General features: G+C 43.6%; 1 protein-coding gene across 4 annotated transcripts in view; it reads right to left on the bottom strand.

Annotated features, from left to right (window-relative positions):
• The window catches only part of DPYSL2 (dihydropyrimidinase like 2), an 87,320-nt gene that overhangs the window by 23,799 nt on the left and 36,820 nt on the right, over positions 1 to 26,701 (bottom strand). For all 4 annotated transcript variants that reach the window (XM_054997526.1, XM_054997525.1, XM_054997528.1 and 1 more), the window contains exons 4-7: positions 5,329 to 5,493; positions 4,779 to 4,840; positions 2,289 to 2,369; positions 137 to 205 (exon numbers count right to left, since the gene is read on the bottom strand). In XM_054997526.1, coding sequence (XP_054853501.1) covers positions 137 to 205; positions 2,289 to 2,369; positions 4,779 to 4,840; positions 5,329 to 5,493 — 377 coding nt within the window. The remainder of the gene's footprint in view (positions 1 to 136; positions 206 to 2,288; positions 2,370 to 4,778; positions 4,841 to 5,328; positions 5,494 to 26,701) is intronic.

A 26,701-nucleotide genomic window follows, 5' to 3' on the forward strand; every position in this document is an offset into this window, starting at 1 on the left:
TGACATCTCCTTCTCTATCTATTGCCAACAAATTGCATGCATTGCATGCATACCCATTAAGACTGTGCTAAAATCTATAGTATTTACTGGAATGGTGGGATTCAGTCAAGGCTGAGGGATAAGCCACCATGCTCACCTCTTCAGGCCTGCTCAGAACATGCCCTTCAGGTCCAGTGATTCCCAGTTCCAAGATCCTTTGCTGTTCCTGAAAAAGAGCGGAAAAAAGCAGAACTCAGAAATATTTTAAACAAGAGAAGCTTCGCAGTCCTGATCCATGCTTCCTCCACAAGGCCACATCTGCTGACAACCTGACTAACAAACTGATAATCGACAACTGCCTATCAATATAAACGAAAGTGTCTTCTATTAAGTCAGATTACCAGTCCAATATTTTCTACTGGCAGCAGCTCTTCAGGGTCACAAGCACAGTGACCCTGAAAAATGAGATCCTGTAACTGGAGATGCTGGGAATTTAATCTGGGACCTTATAAATATGCTCTGTTTTGTAATTTCATTTTATAAGGGTCAAACCTGACAAGACAATCCTAACAATGGGTGGGGGAGGCTTTCAATCTGTAAACCACAGTGGTTTGGTTTTGCCCAATGACTGCTTGAATTACGACTGCTTCTTGGCCGGTGACTCATTTCATTCGGCAGATGTGCATACATTTTCCTGGCCTTATCATTTGCTTTAGCCCTACAGTTGGATAAAATCTGCTGTAAATCTTCTCCAGGGTCATGACAGGGGATGGAAGGGAACTATTTTAAATGCGGGAGTTCTCTATATAGGAAAAGGCTGTGGAAAACAGATGAAGAGAACTTCGTACATATGCCTAGGCTACCCACCTCTAGCCAGGCAGAAAAGGCAACAACTTTGTGAGCTCAGCCACACCCTGCCTGAGTAGAGCACCCTGTATTAACAGTTTATCAGTGGCATTCACATTCTTCCAACTGAAGCCTAAATATACAGGAACAAGCAGGGGACCTCCAAAGATTTGCAGGGAGCATCTCATTTCCCCCTCTCCCCGTATTTCCTCTTTTCCTTCCTTGAAAGTCCGCACAGCCTTTCCTTTCATGCTGCTTCCTTCTTTCCCTCCTACCAACCAGCCAACTACAGCTGCCAAGTAAGCAATGGGAGGTTTGGAAGCAAGGAGACAGGGGGCTTGCATCTGCACTGCTACATCACAATGGCCAACTACTTTTATCTGCATCCCTGACTTCGGCTTTCCCTCCGTCCCCTCCCCTGGCAGCATTGCCCTGGGAAAACTCTGGCTAAGTGGTGTTTACCAGGTGAGGCAGGGTCAGTTGCGTGTTGAGGAACCTGCAAGGACTGGCAGAGGGCACTTCACTTTCCCCTATATCCTCTCATCCCGGAAGCCCTCATATCCTCATCTTTCCCTGCTTCCTTCTCTCCTTCTCATCCACCAACCAAAACACATTTAATCTGCCCCTCATCTTCAGCTATTTTTATTATTTATTTAATCCATTTTATACCTTACCATTCTCCACAATGGGGACCCAGAATAGCTTACTTTACTTTCCTCTCCTCAGAACAATCCTGTGAGGCAGGTTAGGCTGAGAGTATGCGACTGACCCAAAGTCAACCAATGAGCTTTCACAGCAGAATGGGGATTCAAACTTGTGTCCCCCAAATCCTAATCTGAAACTGTAACCACTATGGTGACTTGGATAAGGTGGCTGCTGCTGAAGAGTAGCAAGCAGTCAGACCTGGGTGAGTCATTCAAGTTAGGTACTGGGAAGTCACTGATGGCGCGAGTGAGTCCTCCCTCAAAGGCCAAAGCAGGCGTGGAAAAGGTCCCCTTCCTACGCTCTGCCTTTTCCTGACAGAAATCAAGGCTTGCTTGACAGAAACCAAGGCTTGTTGAGATAGCCTAGCAATGGCCACTATGAGTATGCATTTCTTAAAGCTACAGATGCTCCATTTTTCATTGGGGGGGGTTAAACCCCCCATTTTTTATTTTTTTAGACTTCAGATTTTTCAGCAAACCTGGAGCTTTTTTTCAGGTTTATAGAAATATCTGTCTTGTCTGTCCATGGCCACAATCTCTGGATTTAAGTATCTACAGACAGACCCAAACTGACAATTAGATATACTGATTACAGATGTAGAATATTCATTCTGTTGTTCTCCCTGCCCATTCCATCCTCTTCCTCTATTGTCTCCTCCTATTTTCAATCGTAGGCCTCTTGGAGCACAGTCTTGATATTTTCTGTTTGTGCCGCACTGCCTGGCACCACTAGCCATACCAGCCAGCATCAGAAGTTACCTCAGCAATGATGTCGCCATTCTCAGCATGAACTTGGGCAATGGCACCAATGTCACGTATCACGCTCAAGACCTCATATATCTAAAAAAGACAGAACATATATCATTTCAAGGCCCCCAATTATGATGATGATGATGATGATGATGTTTTGGGTCCATCTGTCTTCCATTATGGATTTGGTGGTAACTTAGCATTCCTCAGGTCCTGGCTTTCTTTCTTACCATTTGTAGAATTCCAAAGAACTGGTTCTCTGGATCCTGAAATTTTCAGAATTACTCATAGAAAGCTGTCTTACATTTTATCAGAACACTGGTCCATCTAGTATAGTCTCATCTGCTCTAGCTGGCAACACATCACCATGATCTCAAGCTGATACAGGTTTTTCCAGCGCCTGCTTCCCCAAAATCCTTTTAACTGGAGCTGATAGGAAATGGACTTTGGACTTTCTGCATGCAAAGTGAGTGAGCAATGCCTACTACAGAGCAATGTCTTGTCCCCTGTTCAGCAACTAGGGTTACCAATTGGTGGGGTTGGGGGGAGTTGTCATAGCCTTCTCCTCTAACAGAGGTCTGCAGTGCAGAAATCAGGTGGAACTTTTACAGCACAGAGCTCAACCTTACTATGAGCCAATAACTGCAACAGGTCAAACAGCTTCTTAAAGGAGAGCTGCAATGGCCGAGTTGAAAGTTAACAATCCTTTACCTATCTCATATGTATCCTGCCCATCTGTTCGATGAAGTTTATATGGGTGTTATCCATCCATGTCAACATTTAGTTCAGTATGAAGTAAACAGAAGTTTCAGCATTTAGTTCAGTTTGAGGTAAATGGGAGTTAACACATTTTACCTTCATGACACCTGTGACAAGACCCTAAGCTTCCATATGGCTCAAGATCACCACCCGGAGTGTCTGAGTTCTTAGATCCATAGGACTTACATAAGAATAATGCTTTATCTTTCATTCCACATTGGGGCTCTCTGGCCAATTTAATCCATTTTTGACAAAGGGCAACCAGTTTGAGCCAGATTCCCTTTTTGTCACAGAAGGGCAGAGCCATTAAACTGGCGAGACCATCCCGAAATAATTCTCTGATTGGTTGTTGTGGGTTTTCCGGGCTGTATTGCCGTGGTCCTGGCATTGTAGTTCCTGACGTTTCGCCAGCAGCTGTGGCTGGCATCTTCAGAGGTGTAGCACCAAAAGACAGAGATCTCTCAGTGTCACCTCTCAGTGACACTGAGAGGTCTCTGTCTTTTGATGCTACACCTCTGAAGATGCCAGCCACAGCTGCTGGTGAAACGTGACACTGAGAGGTCTCTGTCTTTTGGTGCTACACCTCTGAAGATGCCAGCCACAGCTGCTGGCGAAACGTGACACTGAGAGGTCTCTGTCTTTTGGTGCCACACCTCTGAAGATGCCAGCCACAGCTGCTGGCGAAACGTCAGGAACTACAATGCCAAGACCACGGCAATACAGCCCGGAAAACCCACAACAACCATCGTTCTCCGGCCGTGAAAGCCTTTGACAATACAATTCTCTGATTGGTAGAAATAGTGTCTGACATCAGAGACTATCCCTAAATGCTTGGGATCGATTAGATCCACTAATCAATCTCACCGAGGAGGCTGGCTTCAGTCAGACTCCATTGCCCATAAATATTTGGGAGCTCTAGACTTTTCTTTGTCCCCACTTCAGAACCTTTGGAGACCCCAAGACCAGTGGGCCAGGGGTTAAGGACTCCTCTATCTTGGTACATGCTCTGAGGAACCTGCTACAACTTAGGTAAAGTGTGCTTAGCTGAGTTAGCTCAAGGTTATTGTTTAATTTGAGAGACTGTGTGCTGTGTGAGACTGTGCTCTTCCCTTTATTTTGTCCTTCCTACTGCTTTTGAATCCATCCACCCTTTCCCTCCCTTTTTTATAATAAACCTCTCTATAAAGGCATTTTTGGCTTCCTTAGTACAATACATCTCTCTGGGATATTTTTCTGAATCTCTTCCTTATGTATCAGACTGTTTGGGTGCTTCCTAGTTTCTACCTAGTAGGAAGACTGAGAATCACAACTTCCAACCAGCAATGGTAGCCTAGAGAAGTGCAATGCACAATTCGATGAACAGTTGGCAACCAGTTTGTAATCATATACTTTACTCCTTCCAGCCAATAGGTCCAAGAAAAACTCTACACTCTCCATCTAAAGTTCACCCCATCATCCAAAAATCTCATGACACTTGAAAGGACAGAAGGGAGAGTTTAAAATCTTCACCTTATAATACAGTAAGGCTCAAAGGGTTGTTTCTGCCACCTAAGAAATATGGCTTACCCATTCAACAGCCAATGTCTGCCATATCTATTGGAACAGCCTTACTGAAGCAGCAGCCTCACTGATCTGGTCTATTTTTAAATGTCAGTAAATAAACATTCCTGCTTTGCCCTCCAGAGTTCATGTATCACAACCAGGGTCATTATAAAAAAACCCATGTACAAACCAAGATACCTGAGAATCTGTTAGCTGAAAGCGGTCCTTGAAGGCCATGTAAACCAAGAAGGAATTCACTCCTGTAAGAAACAAAGGAGGAAGAAGGAGGGAGAGAGACTTGTAATAAGTCTGTTAGTAATGCATGGAACTGAACTGCCAATTCACAACTACGTTTAACTATGAATACAGGCACATTAACGCCTCCCACATCAAGCAACAGATGGGATGAAAATAATGTATCTCTAGCCATCAATTTGCCTTCGTTAACCACAAAGCTGGGAGACTGATTTTGATTGGTGAAACTGAGTGGAGATTGAAGGGTTAAACTCTCTCCCTTTCATATATGACCCTAAGGCCAATTGAGGGTGCACAAGCCTAACATTTGCATTTTATAGATGGACAGAAATGTTGACGTTCATCCAGTCTGTGTGAGCCCAAAGAAAGTTGTATGTGCTTGTTTCAAAAAACGGTAAAAAACAGAATTCATAGCTATGGCTAGGATGTAGATGTTTCTTTGATTTCACATTAGCCTGAAAAATAATCGAGCGTCCAAAGTTTTCCAGCTTACCATGATCCTTAACCAATGCTTCCATCTCTTCCTGAACTCCTTTATGCCATTCTGTGATATCCACATGCAAAGAGTAATCGCAGCAGGACTTGCTATCTGCCCATTCTCGCCATTGGTCAAATGCAGAGAGCAGGCTGGTCCCTGGCTCTGGAATAACATGATCAACTGCAGAAATAAAAACACAAAAGGTTTATAAACTCACATTTGTGACACAAATTGTGTTTTCGTGAACTTTTGCAACACAGATTTGGTTCTCATTGTGGAGACTGCTTGTAGCTGGAAAGCAACATTTCCCAATACTAATGTTTGCATGATATTGATTGTCAGTGCAGGAAGAGAATTCCAGCAGCTCATTAATTTTGTCATAGCATCTCAGACTCTCTCACAGAGATGAGGTCTTGGGTTGGAATTAATGGGTAGCCCCTGGACCCCAAACGGGCCCACCCCTAAAAATGACATTGCAAAGGCCTCCTGGGACAGCCTGGGACTGTGTAGCGAGATCATTTGATATGATCTGCACAACTAGTGCTTAAGTGCATGACTTGAATATTCATACAACTCGAGCCCTCTACACGTAACACTGCATGTGTTTAAATCAACATCTACAGATGTTGATTTAAACGCATGCAGTGTTACGTGTAGAGGGCTAAACCCCTACATTTTCCCTAGGGCTATGGTCCCAGTCCAAAGTGTATACACACCCTTGCACTGCTGCTTTTTAGTTCAAATTCCTGTGAGTATTTGTGTTGTTCATTAGGTCAGAACTGACTCCAAGGTTAGGAACAAACAGTAATCAAAGCTGATTTGGAATCAAGAATTCTAGTACCTTGTGTACATGGCCCTGTCACCTATTTTTACTGCTTATCTGTGGCTGAAAAGCCATAAGCGTTGTGGAACACTGTTTAGCCATCCAAGGGGTTATGTTTGGCTTGGCAGATCATCCACAGACCAAGAAAAGATATTACGTGAGGATTATTTGTTTTTACGTATTTATAAACTGCTTTTCTATCCACTGGAAATGCCAAGCAGCTTACAATGTTTTCGCTCCATTTTATTCTCAAAATGACCTGAGAGTTAGGTTACACTGAAAGAGAGTGACTAGACCAAGGTCACCTAGCAAACTTCCATGTCCGAGTGGGGATTCAAACCTGGTTCCCCCACGCCCCATGCCCTAGCTGTTACACCATGCCAGCTCTCTGGGCATATGAAGAGTCCACACTTGCAAGGTTTCTGTGCCATTCACAGCTACAGAAACGAAATTCCAGGCACTGCCAGGAAACAGAAAACTTGAAATTCATGCATAGCTGCTCAGGTTTTCAAGCAGAACGAAAAGTATGCAACACACCCCTAATCTCCACCTGTCCCTTCTCCTTTACCTTTTTAGCTTCAAGAGAGAGAAAAAGAAATGTTTTGTTCTCCGAAAGAGACAGATGACATGAGACAGAACCACAGAGCTTTTGCCTTAGTATCCATCTTCCAGCCAAGTCAATGTTCAATAATGGTGGAAGTTCCTCAGATGGGAAAATCCAATGCACATCCTATCAAGAAAGCCAAGTCCTAAGAAGAACACAAGAGCAGCCCAGCTGGATCAGCTAAAAGGCCAATTTAGTTGGACATCCTGTATCTCATAGTGGCCAGCCAGATGTTTCTTTGAAACCCCCAAAGTTTGAAGCCTTTCCTCTGTTGTCACACATGGACAAACTTCAGCAACTATGAATTGCCTCTGAACCCAGCAGGTGCATTTAACTATCGTGGCATAAAGGGGGGGGGGGGAGTTTGAGCTGCTTTTGACAACAGAGGCTGCTAATGAAGTCAAAGAGCACGGGGCTCTTTCCCGCATCTGACAGCAACACATCGGAAGTGTCAAATCACAGATACTGCTTGCCTACAGTTCCTTCATGTGGATGTTGTCTACATTTTTTCTTTTACTTCCAAGCCAGTGGTCATCACTTGCTAAGAGAAAGTAAGCAAACTCTTCTTCTGAGGCCAGAATTTCAAGCAGAAAGAAGCATTTTGCTGCCTCTTCATTCTATCTGGACTTTCAAGATGTGAATATCTGGCCCATGTGGTTTGGGTTTTCTGGTTTTTCCCACCACAAGAGCTCATAAAGTGGTCACAGTTTGAATCAGCTCAATTTATACCACTCTTGAGGCACCACCACATACAACTGGGTGTATCACAAATTGTATACAGTAAGTTCAGACCTAGTAACATGTGGTAAGATGATCCAATATTCCAGAATTTTTTATCGTTTATTTAGGGAGCCCATTAAAACCTGTTTACATAGGGAAAAGTCAATGTGATTTCCCTTCCATGTTAATAAACACTGCTGACCTTTGAAAGGAACACACAGGCACAGAGACTCATTTCCAGCATCAAAGAGATCACACAAGTCTGATTACTGCTTGAATGGCACAGTCATGGGCGATTCACATTCCAGGGATATGTGGATAGTCACATGAGCACTTTAACATGCTGGAAATCAATGAAAATTGGCATAATGGGCCCAAATCCCTAAACTTTGTACCATTCGGTCCCAGTGAGGACACTGCAAGAATAACAAGCCATCCTTCTAGTGTCAGATCAAGAGTGGTCCATGCCAGGGAGGGGAGAAGTATTTGGGGTGACAAGGATGTAAGCATAGAATCTGACGTGACAATATGGGAAGCAACGAAATGGCACAACAAACAACAAAGCTAATCACCGCCAGTTTATCCATGTGGCTTTGAATTCAAAATGACATGGAAGAGCAGGCCTAATAAGAGGACTATCTCATCATTGTCTATTGTCCAACCCCATCAGCATTCTACAGAAGCAACTCTGGGGTGCATGGGGAGGAACAGAGATACAGCCATATGTTGAAGAATGACAAAGTGCTAAAAGTTAGCTGCCTAAGAAGATACTAGACATACAAGGTAGGTAGTCTTCAGAGATAATTAAGGCAGCAGAGAGAGGAGATGGGCAGTGTAGGAGGCCAAGGAGACTCTACAATCTTCAGCTTTCTTTTATGAAGGGACTGACCTACTGGCCAAGAAACATGTCAGATGGGGAGGGATTTGTATTTATATACAAGATTTATGGACGATTCGACCAGAAAGGTCTCCCAGCAGAAGGCTACAGGAACTAGTCACACACGCTCTTTTTATCTTCCCATGGAAGAGACTGTGGCTCAGCAGTACAGCACTCACCTTGCATGCAAGAGGTCTCAAGTTCAAACCTATATTCATTAGTTAAGGGATTGCTAGTACTGAGGAAGACCTTTCTCTACTGGACAGCTGCTGTGAGTGAGAGTAGATAATCCTAATGTCAATGGACCAATGTTCTGACTACTCAGAGGTTTCTGAGCAGCATGCATGAAATTCCCAGGTGGTCTTTTAGATATTGTCAGAAACACATCCTGCTTCATCTGGTAACTTGAAGGAATTGGGTCACATTCCACGGCCTCCAAGGTCAAGGATCAGGAATTCTTTCTACATTCCCTTCCCCACAGCAGTCCATTCCAACCTCAAAGTTCCTGAGGTCACAGGAATTGGGTGGAGTAATAGCCACATGTCAGAAAACTACACTGAAGAAGGGCCAATATCACTCCCTCCCCCCTCTTCCACAAGCAGCAGCTCTGCTGATGCAACATATAAAGAAGGTGATTTCCCCCCCTTCCTCCCCCATATGGCTATTAATCCACAGGGGTCCTATAACCCCAGGAGTCAACTCTTCTGCAATCAGAAGAAATGCTGGGGTGGGCGGGGGGGCAAGGATAGATATTTGTGACCATCAGCTCCTTCTGCTGCCATCGCAGTATACAATCTTGATTTTTCTCAAAATTTATTTTATTAAAAACATTTCTATCCTGTCTGATCTCATTGGATTCAAGAATAAAAATTTAAGCAACCATTTTAATTGGTTTTTTTTCCACATCTGATCTCCATCCATGCAGCTTTCACTCCCTTTCTCAAAGCACACCTTATTACAAATCCCAGCCTTCCTCCCTCTATCCCTGGCCTCCCTATCAATTTCCACCTTGCTGTCTCTTCTGCTCCCTTTCCTCCTTCCTTGAACAAATTAATCAGCTCAAGATTAAAAACAGACAATAAGCCAAGGCGAGACAACAAGGCAGGCCACTGTTAGCTTATCTGTGTAGTTTTAATGTGCCAGAGCTGGCACAGAGCCACAATGAAACATTACGTGTCTTGAGAAAGCAAATAGTTTTTTTAAAAACTGGTGGAGGGAGATAAGCGTTATTAATGCATCCGGCACAGAACAGCAAAATGCTCAGTTTCTATTTTTTTTAAGAGTCCAAGAACCAAACAGGAATAACAGATTTGAAAGAAATCTTTTTTAAAAGCTTCACCCATTCATAAGGAAGAAAGTGAAACCAAAGAGCATGATTTTAGTAAGAGCATTAAGAAAAGTCATCAAGTTTGCTACATTGGTAAGAGTGGCTACATTCTTAAGGAACAGCAGGCTCTTACAACAAAGGACATGCAATGAAGAAGTATCTATAAATCCAACATAGCAACAGGGCCCCATCTGCAGATACATAAATCTACAGATCAGGGACATCTTAAAAGAAGAGACTTTTCTCTAAACTTGGGGGACCCGCAAGGGTACTAGAAACATCTCAAAACAAAAAGAGTGTTTTTTAAAATGCCAAAATAGAAAGCACTTGTCTGTGCTTACATAAACAGCTGCCTCAGAACCAGCTGCTAAGGCCTCTGTGTTGGAGCCAGACAAGTGGGCCAAAGGAAGCCCTTACTGCCCCTCACGTTCCCCATCACTACTGACCCACCTCCCTCAGCTAGCGAGGCACAGGCAGTGGACAGGTGGGTGCGAAACACAAACCAAAGCTATGAGCAAGCAGGGAAGCAGCCAGGAGAGCTTCCTCCTACCCCACTAGCCACTGAAGAGAGCCTCTACTGCCACCCCCGACCTGCTGCCAACCCGTCTGCCTCCTTCACTACTGATTTGGATGAAGAGGGGTAGAAGCCTCCACTAGGCCTCCCCCTCTACTGCTGCAAAATGAGTGAGATGGCTGGGCAGATGGGCATTGTGTCAGGGGGTGATGCAGCTGAGCAGCCAGAATAATGGCCATGGACATGGCCAGACAGATAGGCACAATGGGGGAGGGGGATGCAAGGGAACCAAATTCCTCCTCCAAGTCTTGCAAGAAGGGAGACAGGTACAAATAAAGTAGCCAAGGAAGGAGGGGGCAGAGAGGGGAGGAAGCAAAGGCAAGGTGAATGGGATTCCCCCTCCCCACTGTTTCTGGCACATCCTCACTTATTCTTTCTTTATGTATTACATCATTACCCATTCTTTCCTCCAAAGAGCTCAGGGAGGTAGGTGTAGATGGTTGTCTCCTCTTCCAGCTTCTTCTTATCAACCACCCTTAGAAGTAGGTTAGTCTGAAACAGAGAAAGAACGGCTGGCCCACGATCACCCACTGCCGAATAAAGATCTGATCTTGGGGCTTCTGTGCCTAGTCCAGCACTCCAATTACTGTGCCAGCTTACCCAATTCCCCCCAAAATGGGATAAAGTGCTTTGAGTGGTGTAATAATTCATCACAGAACACGAATCACGCTTTGCTACAGTGGGTCCCATCAGGGCATCTCCACTGTCATGCTTTAGTCACAAACCATTGCTTTTAAGTGCCCTAGACTCCTCAACCCCCCTGCCTTGGGCCTTTTGAGCTTTCTTGCTGCCGTGAAAACGTCCCTCCTTCCTAGGACTTCCAAGCAGCACAAATACAGAGCAGAGTCCACATCCAAAATGCAATTCCACCTTCTGCTGCAGAGGCAGGGCGTATCCCCTACAGCAACGCCCTAGATAGTTGCCTAGCCAATACCAGCCACTTGGAGCCAAATGACACGATGTGTTTTTTAAAAAGTCAGGGCTCCTCGGGCATGATTTGCCTTCCTCCCATCTGCATGACACCTGCATTCACCCAAGCTCCGTGGGGCCCAATTCAGATCTGTATATCGCACAAGCTATTTCTGTGGGCTGGTTCATGCACTCAACAGAGATTGCGCGCTCTCTTCTAGGCGCATGCAGGGCCCACTGCCAGTTCCGATCACACTCAGAAGACACTCCTGTGGACAGTTTGTATAACCCTTCACAAGCAAACTGCAATTGCAGTGACCCCCCAAACAAAAGGCTGCCACAAATGTGCAAATCACAGCCATTGTGCTGACAGTCTGCATGTGTTTGTGTAAATAGATGTTCTGTCTGATCACTTCTTGGATCATGCCTGACAACCCCCATAGTTTCAAAGATTATTGAGTTGGGACCACCAAATTACTCAGGAAAAGGATCCAAATAACTCTGTTTTCCCCATTACAATAATGAATTCTGCAACAAAAACCCCACGTAGAAACCTGAGAGTCTTGATGATGAATTGCACAACTATTTGCATGAAGTAACACAGGTTCACAGGGACAGCACCATCAGTTATTGGGGGGGGGGGATTAAAAGGCCACTATGCAGCAAGTTTTGGGAAGGCAAGGAGATCCCAATGGATTAAAACAAAAGTGTGCCAATCAGGGTGGATTTGATTTAAATCAAACTGATTTAAATCACGATTTAAATCACGATTTAAATCACTAGTCATTAAGGCTTGATTTAAATCATAGTTTCTACATAAAGACTAATTCTTGCTGGTATAACTTTAATATGCAAGTAGATGCCTGCCTTACCGATAGGCAAAGGAACTTCATTAAAGTATTCCCAAACTGGGTCTCTTTTACGGCCTGCTGCCATTATAGGTTTTTTCCTCCAAGGAAAGAATGTGATAAACCTCAGGTCATACACACAAAAGATCCAAAGACTTGTGCAGTATTGTGCTCAAAAAGTTTCACTTTCATTTTGTTCTGCTTGCCCCTCCCTCCTCACACTTAGTTTCTTCTTGTGCAGATCTATTCCACTCCAAACAATCAGAAAAATATTGTTTCTATTCACTGAACTTCTTGAAACTTAGCACTGAAGGGGTTGATTCTGTCTTCATAGGTTTGTAGAACAATAGGATTAAGGTCTTTTTCTCAACTCTGTTCATGTTATAATATTTTTGCCGTGAAGAAGAGGCATGTGATCTCTGCTGAGCTGACACAAATTCAGTTTTGAGAACTGCAAAACCAAGCATCTGTGATAATATCTTGTAGGCAGAGAAACTGCCCAATAATCTTACAAAAACCTCTGGAAGAGCATGACATTGTGAATGGATTAATGGAATTTATTTACCAAAAAAATTAAACATATACAGCCTTATTCTACATAATTAAAAACTAATCCTTATTTCATGATGGAATAACCTTTGGATGGTAATATAAAAAAGCATTTTATTTTAAAAAATCCAATTTAAATTTAAAAAATCCAATTTTTTTTATTTTTTTTTTAAATCATTGATTTTTATCCACCCTGGTGCCAATGCCTTGAAAGCTCTGTGAGAATTCAGTGTTCAAATCTCCAGTCAGGAATGGCTGCTTGATGAAACCTTGGGCCAGTCCCAGGCTCTCAGCCTAACATTCCTCACAGGAGAGGAGAATGACAGGGTATAAATTAAGTAAATAAGTAAACGTGAAGGGGAATGTCAATCTGTCTCTGCACATGGTCAGAAAGACTTCTGCAGATGCCTTATACCAAGTCAGAAAGTTGGTCCAGCTACATTAAGATTTTCTTTTCTAACAGCAGCTGCCCAAGCTCACAAGCAGAGACCAGTCTTGCCCCGAATACCTACTGCAACCGAGATCCTTTCACTGGCGATACCAGGGATTGAACCTGGGAAATTATGCACTCAAAGTGTGCATTCTACCGCTGAAGCCTGTCCCTCAAACAGATATAGGTGCTACATTAATTCACATGAAGCCCGACAGAGAAAGGGTTACATCTTCTAGGGTTTTTAAAGAGTAAAACAGTTCATCAGCACCAATAGTACCAGTGTGCCAAACTCTGCACAGTGACGAGCCCTGTTCTGATAGCAGGTTGAAAGAGAAGGGCACCCAAGTATTAAGTCACTCTTTTATTCAACAGATTTAACTGTCCCTAAATCAAGACCAAAAAAAAAAAATACTCTACTGTATCTGCAGTGCTCACTGGAGGGAACTGGCTGAATTTGTTCCTGGTACAGCATGGACCCAATTGACCTGGAGGGGTCGACAGTTAAAGCACATTGTTTGGTGGGGACAGAGAGACTGGCTTTCAAGGACATTATGCAGACAGCGACATTGCCAAGCTGAACTTGAAGGAATGAGAAGGAAGTCTATCAAAATGACCAACGTCTTGCGAAAAGAGAAAGAATGCAAGCTTTTAAGCTTTACAAAGCTGCCTTCTCCTTCTGCCTGAAGCCTTGAAAGGGCTTTAGGGAAGTTTTGCTTCCTGTGGGGCATACACATTCTTTCTATCCTATTGCCAAATATGATTGAAAAGGTCTGACAGCTTGAAGGAACAACCTTGCTGGGTCAGAGCAATAGTCCATTAAATCCAGCATTTTGTTTCCCATAGCAGCCAACCACATGTCCCTGGAACCCTTCTGGCATAGAGGCCAAAGTAGGGAGACCCCACTGTTGTCCCCAGAAATTGGCATTCAGAGGTACACAGCCCCTGGACATGGAAGTTCCATTTAGCAACCATAGCTACTTGTCACTAATGGACTTCTTTTCCATGAACAGTCTAATACAGTTAAAAGCCATCAAAGCTAATGGCCGTCTCTGTACCCTGTGGCAGAGAGTTTTCAAGTTAATTATACATTGTGTAAAGAAGCTCACTCTTTTGTTTGTCTGGAATGGACAGCCCATAAGATTCTCTGAGGTGTACAACAGGTTCTATTATTCTGAGAAAGGAAGGGGAAAGTTCTTTCTGTTCTAGGGACGGGCAACCTTTTTGGACTTAGTGGCAAAGAGAACTACAATTTTGACATACAAAGACGCTGGTGTGCTGGCAAACCAAAACAGAGGAGGGCAGATGAGGGTTGCACTTGGCTAGGTGCACTAGGGCAAGCTGAGGCTCACCAGAGCTTCCTTTGGCTGAAAACCAGTCCTGCATGCCAAGAAAAAGGCCTGGCACTCCTACCGCTTGATCAACTTTCTCTACCACTCACTCACAGGTGTGGGGGCCACATGTGTCTCTTCAACGTGTTTCTTCTGAGCATCATTCCCCAAGGTGTCACCTGCCGTATGTTTCAGGAAAGTGGCCAAGACCTTTGCCCAGTGGGGATTGTTGCTGGCAGCTGGTTCCCACCTTGAAACATGCCCATTCCTCTGGCAGTGGCTGAGACACGAGATGGATTTTACTGAGTTTTTACTGAAAAGTTGGTAAAAATTCAGAATACCTGGTTTTTGACTTGGAACCAAATCAGCCAAAATTCAGTATTTTAATCCAAATTCCGAGCCGAACTGCACACCTCTAGAGCTGACCATAAAACTGCTGCTGCAAGAGGGAAAGCTGCACACCCAGAGGATGCCCAATTGTGGGGGGAAGGGGGTACAATTTGTTTTAAACATGTTATTTTAATCTATCCAGCCAATCAGATCTCCAGTGACCAATCAGAAGCCTTATTGGGCAAGTACCCTACCTGTCCCAACTGCTTTCTAAAAACACTCGGTGGGTGCCACGGCACTCAAGAACACCACACCAGGGATTCCTTTATTAGATCAAGCAGTACAAGCATGAAAGCTCTCCCCAATCTGTGGAAATCAGCATGGACAGATAACAGAACAGGCAGGGAAGAATCATTTTATAGCTTCCTGCTGTTATGCTGCATTGCCTCTTTTTTGGCAAGCCAGTGCATGATTTATCCGGGCTGTGCATATGCACATTTGCCTTTTCCTGACATAACTATTAATAGACCTTAGAGAAAATATCTACACATAGGAGGCTTCCCAACCCCCTAGCCTGAAAAAATAATTAAAAGCTTATAGGAAATTTCCTTCATTACTATCATTAGCAAACAACACTGACGGCAGGGAAACTGTTTTCTGTTGAAGGGCATTAGTTTTAATTAGAACTTTTGCTTAGGGGCTATGTCAAACTTTCAGCACATCGTAAAAAGTATACTCTTCTGCACACAAATCAACTGCACCAGATCAAAGAGCCAGCCAATATTACAGAGGCCTGCTAGTTAAAACACATTTAATAGTGGGGAAATCCATAACAGGGACATGCTAAGCTCTAACAGACATCTTTCTTTTCCCCAAGAGAAGTGTTACAGAACATGTGCACATTCTAAGACTTCTGGGCCCTTTTCGCACTGCTTACCGGGACTTGAAACAATGCAGAACATTGCTCTACAAATGTAGAAAATTGTGTTTTATCGCGTGAGATTTGTGTGACATAGTGCAAATCTTGCACAATGTCGCGCAAATCTCTCGCAAGAAAACGCAATTTTCCACGTTTGTAGCGCAATGTTCCGCATCGTTTCAAGTCCCAGTAAGCAGTGCAACTGCATTCACTCTGCTAGCATCTATGAAATGCAGGGACTCGACAGATATGAATCGCTTCCTGCACACTCTTTCATTTTAAAATGTAATTAAAGTCAGTAGTGGGTGCTGGCTGACACCCTGCACATGACTTTGGAATTATCACAATTTATATACTCGGGATTAAATAAGGGGAGGCTACATTTTCTACAATGCTGGGCTGACGTTTGTGGGATCCTTTAAACTACACTACATGCTTAATGCTAGATTAGGAAGCTTCCAGTGGGATGGGGAAGGATGAGAGAAGAATATTGGCCTGCATTCACTCCATAGCCCGTAAATGAGGCTCAGGTGTACAGAAATCGAGTGACTGCAAAGTAAGTATCTATCCAAGCACTTGCAGCTATAGCACTCTTTTAGGCCTCTAAGCTACAAGGCAGCTGTTGCTGCTCTTTGCTGCCTCACCTCCCCCCGCAATATTTATCGGATGGCATGCAATTACCCACAACCTAGGTAACCTGCATATGGGCTTCATAGGCAAAATACTAGCCCCTCCTTAACCATTATTATTAGGCGCAGGCTGCACAGCTTCAAACGCTCTCCTCCACTATCCTTAGATATAGTTAAGTGTTACATCAGCACCAACATCAACCATGTTTAATACCTACCAGCTTCTTTTTAAACCAGAGTTTACTAACCAGATTGAAATCCTGGTTAAGAGGGAACCATGGTTTATATGAACCATGGGTAACTTGGTGCCAACATAATCCCTGGCCCTGGTGAAGGATGGAGTAGGGGAGGGAAAAGAAGAAACTAGTTCAAGAGAATGAGGTCACATCATGCATATGTGACTTGTCCTCTCGCCCAGATTAGGAGAGCTCCAATGTTATGTCTCCACCAACCTTTAGACATAAACAAGGATGTACTGTCTTTCACCAAGTAGCCGTTTGCAAGTTCAGTTTCTCCTTCCAAGCAGAGCACAAAGGATATTTTTACCCCTGAATCCTGACATGAATCATCATCTATCTAAGCGTTGCAACTGGATGCAGATTAGGAAAACAGTACACACAATGACAACCACAAAACGAATTGCAGATGTAACAGCTTGCTGTTTACCTTTCCGTTGTATTTGAATCCAAGGAGACAAATGATGTTGCATTTTATGTTCTGTCAACTAGATTCAATGCATGGTCAACCCCTCATCTTTTTTTAAGGAACTGGATTCGGGGGGGGGGGGGGCAGACAGTGCATCCTTCATCTAAGAATGTGATCATTGTACCACAGGGATCTTGTGGGCCCACGCTGCTCTCTTACTGAGCCACTGCTATTTTGTTTGCCTAACGCATTCCAAAATACAAAAGGAATAAAAAGGAATCCAGAAGCATTAGACAATAAGGGGACCACATCTCCAAAACAATAATTTGTTACTCTTTACAGCTGCCAACACTCTAAAAATAGCTACACTGCAAAGAAAAGAGATTGATTCTCATTCTTAGAAGTGCATTCCTCTGCTTTCAGAAGGGTTTTGCATCTCGGGGGGCTGCTAGGATAAAAATAAAGCCAAACGGGGGGAAAGAAGAAACGATCAAGGGATCAGCCAGTATTTTTCAAGCCAACCCAGCAGTTGAGGTCAATTAAAAAGGGCAGAGGGATGTAGCGCTCTAACAGTGAAATCCTAAACAGAGTTACGCCAGTCTATTGAAATAATTAGGTTTAGACTAGAGTAACTTTGCATAGGTTTTCACTGTAAACTGATGGAAGTCATCTCTAAAAACCAAAGGGAATGCTTTGGAGAAGGAGCTGGTGATTTAACCTGGATGCAGCATTAATTTCACTTAGTAATAAACTGGCCTGGATGCCAGAAAAGAGGCAAAAGGCCAGCCTTTGCGCCAGGGTGCTCAGTCCACAGGAGCTGCAAGGGGCAAATGCACTAAGCACCACGCCTTAGCTGAAGCCAGAGTCCTAAACTGCCGTTTCATTGGTTCTAGACCAGAGAGCTTTGAAAAACTGCTCAGCAGACACAGAGCGTGCTCCCCAGTCGCTTCCAGGACATCCTGCAACGGATACAGACCAGTGGCCCATCTATCCCAGTACCATCTACTCTGACAGGCAGTTGTTCTTCAGGGCCACCTTGCACACGGGCAAAATCAAACATGGGCCCGTACTCATGCATTCTCTGTGGTGGCCCCAACCTTATGGAACAGCCTACCTGAAGAGGTCGATAAAGCTCCCGCACTCCTGGCTTTCCCCAAAGGATGCAAAACTGAATTACTCCAGAGGGCTTTTTTACTCTGAGAGGAAGGAAAGGAAGTGGTCTCCAGAGGGATGCATCAGCAGGAAGAGGCCCACAGACTTTACTACTATGTGCTACTGTGTGCTACCTGTTGCTTTAGGTATGGTCCTACTGGGTAGTTCTATGCTTTTTAATGTAGCAGACTTACTTGTACTCTGTTTCAGCATTTCTTCAACTCTGTATTGGATTTTTGCTGGTTTTAAATCTTTGTAAATTTGCATGTATAGCCTATTACAATTGTTTATTGAAATGTCCTTGAAACTGACTGTACTAAATCACACTGTGTAATCTGCCTTGAGTCTCGGTGAGAAAGGAAGACTATAAATAACATAAATAAAAATCGTTTCTAATGTCAGCTATCCAAGATCGTTTAAGCAAGGATGCTAGAGATAGAATCCAAGGCCTTCTGTGTGCAAACCAAACACTCTATCCTGAGCCACAGCCCTTCCCCTAAATTTAGATTCTATAAAACATATAAAATTACTTTACTCAAGAGTCAGACCCACTGCTCAACCCAGCCCGGTATTACTCTGTCTGGCAGCAACTCTCCAGGGCCACAGGCAGTGATAGATCTTTCCCTTCTTCAGCAATGGGCTCAGCTACTAGATGGTTTGTGGCATACAGATAAAGACATACTTCACATATCTTCAAAAACATTTTATATACACTGTCTGGAACTACAGGTACATCTCCTTTTGGGGGAGACTGGAGCTTGGTGCTAGGATCTCAGGTTATGAGAAATACCCTTCTCTGCCAATGCACCTGAGAAACCACCACTAGTCCCATAGGATAATACTGCATTTGACAGACCAATGGCTGGCTTGATATAATGCAGGTTCTGAGAAACTGAGGGCTTTTGAGGCCAGCAAGGTGGCTTGCCTAAGGCCATAGTGGGGCTAAATTCAAATGGATGGTCTTCCCAATTTATACCTCACCTCAATCTCTTCATCACAGAGTATTACCAACAGTGCAGCAGCAGTTCTTACAATTTGATCAAGATTGCCTCATGATGCCATGATTCTCTGCAGCTGCTGTAGCATAGTAGTTAAGTGGATGGAAGGCAAATCAGCACTCTGCTGGTTCAATTCTCACTGCTGCTAAGACTCTGTAGGTGGCTTTGGGTAAGCCACTCCTCTCAGCCCCAACTACCCAGCTGTATTGTGGGGTAATAATAACACTTTGTTCATCATTTTCAGTGGGCACTAATCTGTCCAGAAGGGCAGTATATAAGCACACTGTTCTTGTCCTTATAACTTGTCTACCAGCTCCCATGTAAGGTATTGGGGGATTGGTATCCCCTTATCAGAAAAATAAACTGTGAATTACAAGATTTCAAATTTATCAAACATTTGACAGGCCTGTGGGAGCAGGAAGGAAGCCCTGTTACCTAGCAACCATGAACATGTTCTTGATTATCTCCAGGCCTCAAGATGGTTGCTAGGCAACAGAGAGCTTGTGATCAGAAAAAAGGGCTATGGCCTTTGACATGGAGGAAAATAAGCTTCATGGAGAAGTGGGTTGGGACAGGTAGGAGATGACAGACAGCAAAGGGAAATGGGAATGGGAAGCAAAAGGCACATAGCGCATAGGTAGTGAACTGGTACAGTACAGTGGCTAAGAGACTTTGTGAGTCATGAGATCACAAGTGCCTATCTCAGTCACAAGCCAACATCTTTCAACCTCAGCTATCAGCAACATGAGAGTTAAAATGTTGGCCTACCGTACAAGGCTGGCATATGTGAAGTGCATGGAACAATTAAAGTGTTATAAAAGGATTAAGAGAGACTGACAAAAGCAAAACAAATGAAGCTGAGGAATGAAAGAATTGGAACTGCACTGGGAAGGGTTAATGAGCAAAAAGGGACGTGCCTTCATTTTGCATGGGGACCCAAGTTCCTCTGGATTGTCCATGACAAAGATGTGGCAGTAAAGAGCCAAAAGCAATTCTTCTTAAAGGCAGGAAGACTACAATCCTTGCATGCCTTCTATTATGAGTAAACACTTCGTGATCTAGGCCATTCTACGGAATGTCAGGATTAAAATGTTATTGCACACAAAGCACATAACAGTGGTTGCTTCTTTTGAGAGGATGCCAAATCCTTCTCGTCAGATTCAGAGATGGAGCGGGGGGGGGGGGGGAATATCTAGGTCAGCCATCCAGATGCATCTGTGGGGGGGGGGAGAAGAAACTGTTGGTAATGATGTCGTTTCAACACTCCTCAGTTCTCAGCTGAACACAGCATTCCAGTGCTGTCCAGAAGGCATGCTTGCTCCCCTCAGTTATTGATTAGCATGCAAGAATGAATGCTGAATATACCACGTCCTTTTAGAATCTGATCCACAAGTACACTCAGTTCTGAAAACCCATTAAAAGACCCAAAATTTATTTCATAGCCGTTATTCTCATTTGAATACTTCATTTATAACTTTTCTTCCTCACTTAACATCTTGAGATGTTCCTCACCCACAATAATAATAACAACAACAACAACAACAAGAACAATATTCAATTTCTCTACCATCCTTCACCTTTATCCCCACTACAATCACCCTGTGAGGTGGGTGGGGCTGAGCAAGCTCCAGAGAGCTGTGACTGATCCAAGGTCACCCAGCTGGCTTCAAGTGGAGGAGTGGGGAATCAAACCTGGTTCTCCAGATTAGAGTCCTGCCGTTCTTAACTACTACACCAAATTGGCTCTCTTTGCTTTCACAACCTCTTTGCTCTCTCAGTCACCTCAACATATTTAACAATTCTAAGTGTTCAAAGTCATCAATAAAGGCCATTATGTGTCAGAAGCATGGGGAGTGGGGCAGTTTTCCTTACACAAGAACAAGCAATCCTTTTGGGATTGACACGAGGCCAACAAGGAGTGGGAACAACTGACTGGCTGCAATAGCTCAACCTCCTTAAAGGTAAGCTGTACTATGCAAGCACAACTCAACCCATGAGAAGCTTATGCTAAAATTGGTTAGTCTTAAAAGTCATACTTGATGACTCCAAACAGTCCCAAAGCTGCCGATGGTCCTCCTTAGCCTCAAAGGTAGTCACACTTCTGCAGTGTTTGGAACTTGAACAGATGGCTGGAGAAGGAGGGGGGGAAACGTAGTGAACGCCCTTCCCTGAACTGATACGGAAGCATCAAAGAGGAGAGACACATAATAATTACTGCACTAATATACTGCTCAGAGCAGTGAACAAAGCCAGTATTATTATCAGCCCCACAATACAACTGGAGAGCTGGGGCTGAGAGTAATGACATACCCAAGGTCATAGCAGTAGTGGGATTTGAACCAGCAGACTGCTGATTCGCAACCCAACCACTTAACCACTATGCTATAGCAGGCAGACTGATTGCCAGCAACTCTTCAAAGCCTGGTATAAAAGAATCCGGGGCAAGGGTCTAGATCAGGGTTTCCCAATGTGGCAGCTGCCAGTACTTCTACTGGGGTCCACCAAGCTTTACACAACATGGGAGGAAGCACTGAAAGACAGGACTTGGCTTGTTATTGGCTGCCCTTATTCCAATGAAAGGGTGTTCCTTGGCTACAGTGCCTGCTGCAACCTCTAAACATTCAGGAGGACTGGTGAGCGCCTGGGGTTTTCTTTAGTCAATGTGTGGTTCCCCTCCTTTTGTCCTTTTTATTCTCCCTTCTTTTTCTCCCTCCTTTCCCTTGTTTCTTTTTACTCCCCTTCTGTGAATCCTTTGTAAAGTAAAGAGGGAAGTACTGCATTTGACTTTGCCTCCCGCAGCAACCAAACACAAGGATTCTATTTCAACTGGGGGGGGGGAATTACTTGTATATGCTGCCATCTCAAAAGACTTTGCTAAAAAGAGCAGCACAGAAATTATTCAAATGAACAAATCAAATATCTTGTTCATCTGGATGTAATGGCAAGCCATGCTTTGTGGCAACGATAACAAGAAGCCTGCATGCAAGCGGAGGGAGCATTTGAGTCCAAAGATTCCGCGCCACTTGGGTTGTTCACACGGCGGCCAACCACAGTCTTTCATTAAGTCTGAACCACAACCGCCTCTGGTTTAAAAGAAAACTATGTCATATTTCATGGGTGTGACACACTGCGGGGCTGCATCCACATCATCATTGGATGTAGCTAGTTTGGTGTAGTGGTTAAGAGTGCGGGACTCTAATCTTGAGAGCCAGGTTTGAATCCACACTCCTCTGCTTAAGCCAGCTGGGTGACCTTGGGTCAGTCACAGCTTCTAGCTCTCTCAGCCCCACCCACCTCACAGGGTGATTGCTGTTGTGGGAATAATAATAACAAACTTTGTAAACCACTCTGATTGGGTGTTAAGTCATCCTGAAGGGTGGTATATAAATTGGTTGTTGTTGTTGTTGTTGTTGTTATATTACCATTACCTTCCACCAGCAAGATTTTTTTGGTTTTGGTTGGCATTGTGTTGTCACAATGTGTTTATATGTGTTATTGAATTGTTTGACTATTTTATATATACTTTATTTAAAATGCTGTTTTAATGTCTCAAATGTTTTGATGCTCATCGCCTTGAGATCCCTTATTTGTGTTGAAAGGCAACACAGCAATGTCTTCAATATTGTGTCAGCAATGCATTACAGTAACCGTCCACAACTTGCCTGGCTGGTGTAAATAGGACAATCCAGGGAAGTAAATGTTTGCAATACTGATGTGTCACTAAAGACCAAGAATAATACAGGCTTAATGGAGATACAGTCATGTCCATTTCCCCTTCTCAACCAGATAATGGGATTAAGAGAAGCCAGTAAGAGGGCTCAAAGCGCAGAATCTCCAGATTTGTGGGCAAGTGCGAAGGTGGAAAAGAGAGAGGTCACGAATTTGAGAGATGGTGCCTGAACTACAGAGGAGAGAGAGAAGCAGTACAACAGAGACAAAGATTCTTTCTTAAAACCTGAAAGGAATAATTCAGCTTCCTAGGTGCCACAGATCAAGGATTTTTCCATTGTTGTAGGTTTTCATGAATATTTAAAAACCCTCCCCAGGTAGGTAAGGCCCTCATTTCAAACAGAGCTGTACTTTGAAGTTCAGATTTCATTTTGAAGTAACTCTCAGGGGTACCCAGTTGCTTCCAGCCCCAAGGCCATGTTTTCCAAGTCCAAACTGTGACTGTTATAGGATTCAACAAGACCATAAGGTCTCTGGAATATACGAGCTACAATACCCTGCAGACAAAGCTCAAGGCTGCATTGCAAACCCACTGAAATAAGACAAATTGTTTGTTATCTGGCCTGACATGACACTGTAATCTTTCTTTTTAATACCGTCCTCCCCTTTCAGAAGGCATTCCCCTCCTAACCCTCCCTCGCCAGCAGTCTTAGCAGGAATGGAGGAGAGGAAGACAGCCATCTCTTATCGACATTGGCCAGATGCAAAAAGAAAAACCAGTCTTGATGTAATGCAAAGAGAACAGCTGTTTCCTTCTGTGCTAATTGGCAAGCTACTCTACAGGCTCAGAGGACTAATACTTTCGTCTAGGAAGGGCCCCCAAAGGAATCCCAGTATTAGAGGGACTCGTTAAATTACACCGCCAGAAAAAACAACACTGTAAGTATTTGGGGGAGGCAGGAATATTCTGGGTTGGGAAACTCCAGGAGATTTGGGGAGGGGGTGAAGACTGGGGAGGGACCTCAGCTGGGGTATAATGCCATAAAGCTCCAAAGCTGCCATTTTCTCCAGGGGAACTGATCTCTGTCATCTGGAGTTCAGTTGTAATTTCAAGGGATCTCCAGGCACCACCTGGAGGTCGGCAGGAACCACAATACACACAGTTTTGTTTGCTTTATGTCAGCTGTGTTACCAGAGTCACACTGGATATCATGATGGAAGAACCACGAACAAATCCTCCACTGTTTTTCAAGCTGCAAATAGGGAAGGAGGGGAGGAATCTGAACTGTGGCCACAGTGAGAGCCCCCCCCCCCGCTACAGTATTCCTACAATTTAAGCTCTTGTGCTCCTCCCCAGGGCTCCTATTTGCCTTGCCGGGGGGGGGGGGAGCGGGAAGAACCAAGTATCCATACAGTAGATGTAGTACAATGGGAAAGAGATGACACACATCTCTTTCTCATGAACCATTCTTTTTTCTTGTATCTCTACCCAGCCCTTCCTTCAAGGAGCTCAGGGTTGTATTCATGATTGCCCTCTGCTCCCTATTTTATCTTCCCAACAACACTGTGAGGAAGACCAAGAGTCCAGTAGCACCTATAAGACTAACAAAATTTGTGGTAGGGTATGAAATATCTGAAGAAGTGACCTGTGATTTACGAAAGCTCATACACCACCACAAATTTTGTTAGTCTTATAGGTGCTACTGGACTCTTGCTCTTTTCTACTGCTACAGGCACTAGACCGACACTGTAACCACTGGGCCACTGCTTGACATGTAGCTCCATCTGTAGATATCCACATGGATATCACCCATTTATCTATCTGTTAACATGGCTACCTCTCTTGATCTAACTCCACTGTTAGAAAGATTAGGCTGAGCCAGTGTAGCTGAGCTAGAGCTATCTAATGACCTTTATGGCACAGTGAGGATTTGAATTTGAGTCTCCTAGTCCAACACTCCAATCAGTACATCACACAGTCTTCCACTTCATACTGCAGGAGCTGAACAGTGGAAAAGGAAAAAAAAAGCCTTCCCAAAACCAATCACAGAACTGCAGGTAGCATCTATCAAGCAAACGTATTTAGAGAGGTTTACATGGTTCTCCCTTTCACCTCACAATAACCCAGTAAGGTAGTTTAGGCTGAGAGCGAATATTATAAGCTCAAGGTCACCCAGCAAGGGTCATGACAGAGTAGGGACTCAAACTCATACCTTCCAGATCCTAGACCGACACTGTAACCACTGGGCCACTGCTTGACATGTAGCTCCATCTGTAGATATCTACATGGATATCACCCATTTATCTATCTGTTAAATGAGGTCTAACCTTGAAACACTTTTCCCAAAAAATGAAACACATTACAATTTCATCTCATTCTCTTGTTTAAGCCTTCTCACAATGCATTCAGCTCCCATTTCCATGCCAGAATTTTCTCTCTGCTTCACTGTTCTCTTTTCATTTTATAGCACCACAAAGGTATTTTAAAAATGCAGATTACTGGTATCTTCTCACTAAGGTACTGGGCAGACACAATCAAGTTCAAAAAGCAGCTAACTCCCCAGTGGCTCTACTAGAATGAGCTATAATTTGCAGTTACTTTAATTGCTCTGAAGTCTAACAAAGGAGAGGCCCATACAATTCAACACACTATTATTTCACTTGAGGATGCAAGACACAGTGAAAACAATTGATTTCATGCCTGAATTTTCATAAGCACTGTGTTGCAAGGGGTCTCCAAGTCCTGTGTAAAAAAAAAAAACTTACTTCAAAAAATCTGCATCCGAAACAAAAACCCGTATCTCAATTTTATTGGTTTAACACTTGAATAAAATGCATTAGGATCCTTATTATTTGTATATGCATATTAATACAGCCATTTCTCCGTAACAGTATGACAACGAAGGAACATATAAGCTACTTACTATACATTTGCATGTTTACCCAATTTCCTTAATTAGTCCCAGATTCTGCAAAAACACAACTTGCAACATCCTGACAATCACTTCAGTACAAGCATTTGCGTATCCTTGTACCTGGAAAGCACAATATCATTCCGTGCAAAGTGCTAACATACGGATCTAGCCTATGAATTCATTTTATTATAGAATTTCAACTGTACAGTTTTTTTGCATGACTTCACACATTAGATTTCTCCTGTCTGTTGGATCTCCAGAAGACCAAATAACTGGAAACTGTTAGCATATTATTGGGGTCCCCAACAAGGCATCCACTGAGCGTTTTTAGAAACTGGGCAAAGTCAGGTGGGGCTTTTACTTAACATGAATTCTGCTTGACCGCTGGAGATCTGATTGGCTTTGCAGATTTTTAAGAAGTTGCTTTGGCAGCAGCTGCCACCACAGCACAAGGATCTTCACTGTGTGACTGAAGGTAAGCTGTATTGTGTGTATTGTATTGTGTGCAAGACAATATTGGTAAACAGTATGTTCATTTTAAATGGCATCCTGTTAAGAAGAGCTTCTGCCTGAAATGTTCAAGTCTTACTATTAGAGTTACGTATAACCTTATTTCCTAATATTTTGTGGCTGGCTCCACCACTTGCAGCAACCTTTTTGGGGCTGGTTCCACATCCTGATGTCTGAATTTCAAAGGCACCAACTGGATAAAAAAGGCTGGGGAACCCTGATATTCTACTAAACCAAAGGGGAAGGAGAGAATAAACAGCTGAAGAGATACAGCATCATTTGGGTTGGAGGGGGAGCTCAGTTCAGTCACCTCACCAAATCATAGTAAATGAAGGAAGCTTAAGCAATGGCTTGGTGTGATGTCTACATTGGCAAGCTGTAGTTTGCAATCAGCTAAAAAACAGAATTTAAAAAATGGTTGGAAGCGAGTTCTCAAGCCATGGTTTATTCCAATAACAGACACCACTTTCCAAACTTTCAGCAGATGTTGCCCAACCATTTTCAATGTTTTAATGATAGCTAATCCGCTATCAAGGCCTTAAAATTCAATGCAGCTTGATCAGCTATCAGTGCCTTAACAGTCAGTGCAGGGATGTCAAACTGATTGATTCAACTATAAGGATTTGTTT

This window comes from Eublepharis macularius, chromosome 14 (genome assembly GCF_028583425.1).
Source record: "Eublepharis macularius isolate TG4126 chromosome 14, MPM_Emac_v1.0, whole genome shotgun sequence".
In the NCBI taxonomy this organism is placed as follows: Eukaryota; Metazoa; Chordata; class Lepidosauria; order Squamata; family Eublepharidae; genus Eublepharis; species Eublepharis macularius.